This window comes from Charadrius vociferus, unplaced genomic scaffold (genome assembly GCF_000708025.1).
Source record: "Charadrius vociferus isolate BGI_N301 unplaced genomic scaffold, ASM70802v2 scaffold722, whole genome shotgun sequence".
Lineage (NCBI taxonomy): Eukaryota > Metazoa > Chordata > Aves > Charadriiformes > Charadriidae > Charadrius > Charadrius vociferus.
In genome coordinates this window covers 589,209-596,959 of record NW_009647220.1, presented here as the reverse complement: position 1 = coordinate 596,959, position 7,751 = coordinate 589,209, and the positions used below count along the sequence as shown (strand labels likewise).

At 40.8% G+C, this 7,751-nt stretch overlaps 1 protein-coding gene across 1 annotated transcript in view; it reads right to left on the bottom strand.

The window, feature by feature from the left end:
• Nucleotides 1-7,751, bottom strand: part of LOC104281583 (collagen alpha-6(VI) chain-like) — a 76,988-nt gene that overhangs the window by 25,358 nt on the left and 43,879 nt on the right. The window contains exons 31-33 of the mRNA XM_009879607.1: nt 6,817-6,853; nt 6,146-6,157; nt 2,997-3,490 (exon numbers count right to left, since the gene is read on the bottom strand). Of these exons, the coding sequence (XP_009877909.1) occupies nt 2,997-3,490; nt 6,146-6,157; nt 6,817-6,853 (543 nt within the window). The remainder of the gene's footprint in view (nt 1-2,996; nt 3,491-6,145; nt 6,158-6,816; nt 6,854-7,751) is intronic.

Below are 7,751 nucleotides of genomic sequence, written 5' to 3'. Positions count from 1 at the left end.
GGGGTCGGAGTGGCCGCAGTATCTGCCACTGGGGTCGGAGTGGCCGCAGTATCTGCCACCGGGGTTGGAGTAGCCACATTGTCTGCCAATCTAATTTCCCTCTTTTTCCCCTGAGGGTCCTGCATAGTACTGAGCAGTGTTTGGTAGATACTGGCCAGGGCCCAGCACAGTGCCGTAAGTTGTGCCTCTCTGGAGTAGCCACAGCATTTTCCTTTCAAATATTCTGTCACTTTTTCAGGGTCCTGTAGTTGTTCGAGGGTGAAGTCTCAAACCATTGGAGGTGAGAAATTCTCTAGATACCTGCCCATATTTTCCTACATCCCATGCCACCCTTGAATATCCAGACTTGGGGCAGATCTCTGGGTGGTAGTCTTAAACAGTTGTTTAACCCTAAACAAGACTCGAAAAACATTCATGAGGCATAGCAATAGGAACATGCTGGTTTGAGCATCCCAAGGACATTCGAAATTCTCAAGAGGTGTCATACCTGGCCCAAAGGAGAAAAGGGAGGCAAAAGAGCTGGGGAAAGTATCTCCCTCTGTTTCTCCCATAGATTGGGTGTGATTACTAATAACTTCTGAGAGACAGTAACCAAGGTATGGACAGGACAGCAATACTGCATATACAACCCAACAAAGTCACCTGAATAGTGATGTTATCATATCATAAGCTGGTATTGCACAGGACAGCAAAATGATCCCTCTCCCCGAGATAACAAACAGCATCACAGGGAGTACATAGAGCATATAAGAATTTACATAACACAGCCACGCAAACAAATGAAGCAACATTGTAACCAGCGACTATCTAACTGATATGAGAAATGCATAAAAGAAATTTGTTTTAACAAGCTCTGGTCAGATCTGTCATTATCTCAACCCTCCGAGCCCCACGTTAGGCACCAAAAAGGACTGTCGTGGTGTGGCCTCAGCCAGCAACAAAGAACCACCCGGCTGCTCGCTCAACTCCCACAGCTGTGGGAGAAATCGTCAGAAAAAGGCAAAACTCCTGGGTTGAAATAGTGCAATTTAACAGAACAGTAAAAGGGAAGACGAAAAAAAACCCACAATAACACCGATAAAGGGGTAGAAAGACGCGATTACAGTACAGCCGTGCAGCGCACAGACCAGACCAGGATCACCACAGCCCACCCCTGAGTGGCAACGGCACCCCCCTCCCCAACTAGCTCCTCTTTAGCCTGGGCATGGGTCACATGGGATGGAATACCTGCCTCCCCTGCTGCCTCCTTGGGGAAAATAACCCCATCCCTGCTGGAAGCAGGACACCTCTGCCCCCTTCCCCAAGCCTGGCAAAGGGCACGGTGGTCCCGGGAGCTCAGGAGAAGGGGAAGCCGGAGCTGCCCCCTGGGGACTGCAGGGCTGGGTGCTTTGAGCTTACAAACCCAATGTCTCAATACCCAAACTTGATTCTTATATACATCCGACTACAACAACTGCAACATTGGATCCTAATACAGGCTAAAATACAACACTAAGTACAACAATTGTTATTACATTATTACGGTCTCCCCCATAGATTGGGTGTGATTAAAAAATTCTGAGAGACAGTGACCAAGGTATGGACAGGACAGCAGTACCGCATAAACTCCCCAACATAGCCATCTGAACACTGATGTTATCATATCATAAGCTGATATCGCACAGGACAGCAAAATGATAACCCTGATCCCTCTCCCCGAGGTAACAAACAGCATCACAGGGAGTATATAGGACATGTAAGAATTTACATAACACAGCCACGCAAACGGAGCAACATTGTAACCAGCGACTATCTAACTAATATGAGAAGATGCATATAACAAATTCGTTTTAACAAGCTCTAGTCAGATCTATTGTTATCTCAACCCTCCGAGCCCCACGTTGGGCGCCAAAAAGGACTGTCGTGGTTTGGCCCCAGCCGGATACAAAGAACCACGCAGCCGCTCGCGCAACTCCCACAGCCGTGGGCAGAATCAGAAGGAATAACGCAGAAACTCGTGGGTTGAGATAAAAGCAGTTTAACAGAACAGCAAAAGTAAGAGAAAACACTAACAATAACACCGGTAAAGGAATATACGCACGCGATTACAGTGCCGCCTCTCCCCGACCAGAGCCGGACCACCACAGCCCGCTCCCAGCCGTGACTTCCTGCCCCCTCCCCCGGCTCGCTCCCCCCACCAAACCTGGGCATGGCTCACATGGCATGGAATACCCGTGTCCCCTGCTGGCTCCTTGGGAAAATTAACCCCATCCCTGCTGGAACCAGGACACAGGCGTTGATTCCTGAAGTCCAGACAACAGGAAAAGCACAGCTAGTTCTTAATATCTTAACTATTCCTGTGCTTAGTTCTTGAAAAAACTTAGCATGCAAACATGCCAATATCAGACATTAGTAGTGTTTTACCTTGTGTTCAATAATTTTTTTTCTTTCTATTCATTGCTACACATATTTCATATACATTAAAGCTATGGAAATGCTAGTACAAAGAACAAAAGGGTTTTTTAACTCTTAATAATTTACTATGCATCAGAAGCATTTTCCATAATTCCATCCTCTTCTGGTAGCTTCTTTGCCAAGTAATAAAACAAGGAATTTTAACCTAGCCATTTACTGTACCAGGCTTGCTGGTACACTGAAGGTTTTTCTAATAAACACATTCTGTGAGTTTTCACTATTTTAGAGTGAACCATTATTGACCATGAAATCTCTCCTCTATAAAGTTATCCATGTATTTTATGGTCTGCACACATTATCTTTGTTGTGGTCTGCTATAGTATTCTTACAAAATCTCCAGTATTTCCACACTTTTTATTAGCATCACTAAAGATTAACCGATAGCTACTATTGTGCACAATTTGGATCAAATTTTGCTACAGGTGAGTCGCTGTGCTCAAGAGCATTACATGTGGGATAAGCATGACCTAATACATTTAAGGTTTCTTATTTCAAGCTAACATTACTGAGCATAAAGAAGAAAAGTTCAGTAAATTTCTTACCAGGAAAGACTGGGAGCTTTGGGGTGTGTTTTTTAAAGCAATAACTACTGGAATGACTTCTACTGCACTCATCTCCAGGACAGCTTGTTTAACAGAAGATGCATCTGCGGCGGGTCCATGGCTGAAAACCACAGCTATTTTTCTCACATTAGGACCTTGTAGCGTTCTTTTAAAAACATTCTTGGTAATGAATCTCATTGCACCTCCAGTGTCCCGTTCACTGAAGGATCTCTGGTAAGAAATACTTTTTAGTGCATAGAGTAGCTTATTCTTGTTGTGAAACTCTGAGAAGTGGATCAGGTGGTGGGTAACTGTGTTGTAGGAAACAACAGCGACTCTGGCTCCCACTGGGCAGTTGCTGTCTCTGATTCTGGCCTCGCTCACTATTGCTGTTATAATCTCTCTCATTAGTTCAAATGTCTCAGGAGTGACTGTCCTAGAGGTGTCCAAGGCAAACACCAGTTCTGTTGGATATACTGGGCATTTTGGTTTTCCTAGGAAAAAAAAAAACAAAAAAACACCACCAAATTATTTTGTTCCCTTGCATCTCAGACACGGAGAGTAATGCACATAAAAGCCATACTTAAAATGATAAACTACATCTTGCACTTGATACATGCACAAAGAAAAAGAGGGAGTCAAACAAAAATCTGCCCAACTTATATTGAAGTGAGGCACAGAAGAGTATAAATTGCTCATTCTTATGAAGATGTTTTACAAAGACATTTGAAAAATAGTGCTAAATCATATTAGGGCTATTCTACTGATGGGGAAGCTGCAGCACAGAGAGTAAAAGTGGCTTTTCCAGCATCATCCAAGCAGGACAACAACAGGGCAGAGCCAGGAGTAGAAATGATCTTGGGTTTTGTCCAAATTCTGACAGGCTCCACATTCACCTGCGTTCTGAACCCGTGGGATGTGAGTCTGATGCAGTCTGTGCCCCCCTTGCTGGGTGTGCCTGCAGAAGCAGAACCTACACTACCGACCTCAGAGCGAGATTGCAACAGCCTGCATTGGGTTGTGTAGAAGTAGTCTGTATTTCCAGCACGCAATATTTCCATTTTAAAGCTCTTCTTGGGCACAGTGTGGGCTTATGCTAACTCAGGTACTGTTGTGCAGCTCGGATACTGATTTGATGATATTATTACTACATTATTACTAGGAGCTCTGTTAAGATTTGATAACGCATGTGACACTTCTGGAGAAAAACACATTTCATCTTGTAATTACTCCAGCCATGATACTACATTGAAAATCAGAAATTGTGTTGAAGAAGATAATTTGCTGCAGCATGAAGAAAAATGTAATTTAAAAACCACAGGCTATAGAAGGTAACATAACTACAGTAATAACAGGATCATTTGTCTAGCACTCATGAAAGGAGGAGATTACTGACTTACTATTCCAGCCAAATTCAGTGTAGGACAAAAATCTCATTATCATTTCCTTTACAAAACTGGTACTAGAAACATTTGGGCATGGACCATACCAAGTACTGAAGGATGCTGAGCCATAATGGAAAGAGGATAGTTATGAAGAAAAAAACCCTAAGGAGAGCAGTATTGAAGTCAGAATAAATAAAAAGGAAAAGTTTTAAATTAATAGGTGTAGTAAAATTATTTGGCAGCTCATTGTAAAGCAGTGGAGGAACTGGTGGGAGTGAAGTTAAGAACAGACAAGAAGGTCAGAGAAGGGACAAGAAAGAAAATTAATCTGCAATGCTGAAACTGCAAGATAATTAGAATTATGAAGGATCAGAGAAGGGTAATGCTAGCTATATCTCTCAGGGACAAGTAGAAAGAAACAACAAGAAAGAATACGCACAGGAACTGAACACCACTGCATAGATAATAGGAGAAAATTACAAAGGAGAACATGTGCTATTTTGATATTGCCAACACTTGCCAACTCTTACCAATGGGGCTAAAACAAATACTGCTGAAACAAAACGATACAAGGCACTAAGAATGCCTATAAGCCTTTATTGCCAATAGAAACCTGTGATATATAAAAGACTTGAAGGAACTGCATCGAGTTTTAAATGCTCTTTTTCAGTTCAGTTTCTCCAACCTACCTTCACATCAACAGTTCGCAACACATTGTACCATCCAAATATACGCCAGCACATGTGCTGGGTATAAAAAAGGGACAAATATTTCAAGCACCATGTTATGGTGGGGTGAATCTTCGACTGCTTAATATTACACCTACTCTTCAGGAAATGGAAATGAGGGTCATACATGCAGTAGGGGTTAAGACAATCACCGCTATTGGCATTAAACAAAAAGGGTACGCCTTGATTTTGAAACTCATAGCAGCCAAGCTTATCCAGAAGAAACTTATCACAAGTAAACAAATCTGAGCTTTTGAGAAGTTTTACGTAACAGCAAGGTAAGCAGATAGGATAATGCTGAAAATGTCAAAAAATAGAAGGTAAGTAAATAAGTAAGATGAGTAAATAACATTTCTTTTCAGAGGAAGAAGGAAGCAGATGTGCTAGATGGCTCAGCAGATCTGTTCTAGGACTTCAGAGACGTTAATTCTCTGCTCTCCACAGATTTCCCAGGATATACCATGCTGCTCCACCTGCAGAATGGGACTAGAAATTACCTAGAGTCAAGAGCACGTATGTGTAGTAGGAGAAATGTCTGTGTTAGAGCGTGCATACCTTAGAGCATATACAAACTATGAAGCCCTAGTTTGCTTAGGCTTAGTTTAGCCAATCAGAAATGTGGTATTTGAAGCTGAGCTAGTGATGGCCAAATAGTATCTGATGGTTTTAATTAAAAACACCTACCACAGCTATGAATATTGACATATTTAGTCTGACTCATTAATGGAGAGAGCCAAACTGCAGAGGAAGCATCTAGTGACTAAACACTTGCATTTTAGGTAGCTAAATTAAAAGGGGATATATATCCTATCCTACACATGGATTAACAAACCAAAGCTCCAGTTCAGTAAACACCTGATTCTCGATGTATGATTTAACCCCTGTGAAGGGAGCACACAACTCTGAATGTTTGGTTGAGTGGAGTCTAATACGACAAACGCGAAGTAGTATGAGGCCTCTGCTAGGTCAGTTTGACAAATGAACACCACCATTTTGCCTGTCTAGTAACAGTAACATAGGAATAAGCAGTACTCACCATCCCAGCAAGCTAAAGAAAGAGAAAAAAAAAGATTAATTGAAAAATTTTGCATCTGAAGAGTTTTAAAAATAAAAGCAGAAATCACCAGTGGAACATACACTGAATTTAGTTTCCATAGTTCTACAGATTTTGAGACTTTCAGTGACTTAGGATGCACACATTATTTACCTCTGCTGCTATGGATGCTTGCAAAATTCTCTTTGGTTTTACTGAAGAATGGAGTAAAAGGACAAGCAGGACCTGGCCCTGCTCTAAACCAAACATTTTCATTGAGGGGTTTACACCAGAGTTTAGAGATATAAATATACCATTAGTTGTAGAAACACCCACTATTTGGCATGGCCACTTTCTAAGGAATTAGGATAGGTAGACTAGGAAAAAAATAATGCAAACTTACTTCATGTTCACTGGAAACACTGAATACCAAGACACTTAACATTTCTAAAGAAATTATATTACAGTAACTTTGGCAAAAGAAATTATTCTAAACAAAAAAGATTTTTTTTCTTGCATTCTGAGCCCTAACTTCATTTTTCAAGCACTTGCCTGCTAAGACCTTAAATTCACAGGCACGCTGAACACAGAACTAATGTCATACTAATGAGACAGGGAAGAAAGCAAGTGGTGATACTTGGGCTTACAATATCAAAACAAGATTGAACACTTACGGCTGTGTTTGCGGACGTAGTCAATGAGTTCACATGGCTGTGGACAAGAACAAAAAACGCATACATGAGCACGTGAACACCCAATGAGATAGTACATTGTGGTGTTTGTAGCGTGGAGAGTGCTAGAGATACGTACAGAAAATAAGGCTTGTCCATTCCTTCCTTTACTCCCCTAAAAAAAAAAACAAAACAAAAAAAGGGAAAAGATTACGGTAATGTTATTGTCATCTCACCTAATTGCTCAGATATTTTACTAATCACAGGGAAATAAAAAAAACCAACAAAAAAAGCAAAGTGCTGATTGCATTACACATTTTTATATATTTTATTTAATGTCTACCATTATTTGGGGATATTGGAAGTCTACAGTAGAACTGAAGGTTTCTAATACCTGTTATCTGTGGACAATTTTATTTCAGTAAGGGTGAGAAAAGATCAGTATTTTGGTTTGCAAGGACAGACCTCTAGTACTTTGATGAATTTTTGTACATGGCTATTGCAACTAATTTCAGCTATGGTCCTATTTTGAAGCTATAAGAAATCCACAGTATATCATTTCATATCTGACAAAGATGTACAGGGAAACTATCAGCTTAGCATGAGTGCAGACTTCTTCGCAGTGTTGACAATTAATGATAGAAAAATGAACCCAATCTCTCTTCTACCATGTTGAATTTGCAAAGCTGAAAGTCAAAGAGGAAATAAATATTTCTAAAGTAGGCTACTTTCATTTGAGACTTAAGATACACATGCCAAACTCCCACAACAGTACTTACAAAGGGTTTGTTATAAGCACTTAATTGCAAAATCTTCTGTGCTACTGATGGGCAAAAAATACAGTAAGGATTGTCCTTTGCATTAGTTAAAAGTATGAGTCAGGTACACTTTTTAAACATGCACAAGGTAGGCATTTAGACGGTGACCTATGAAAATTA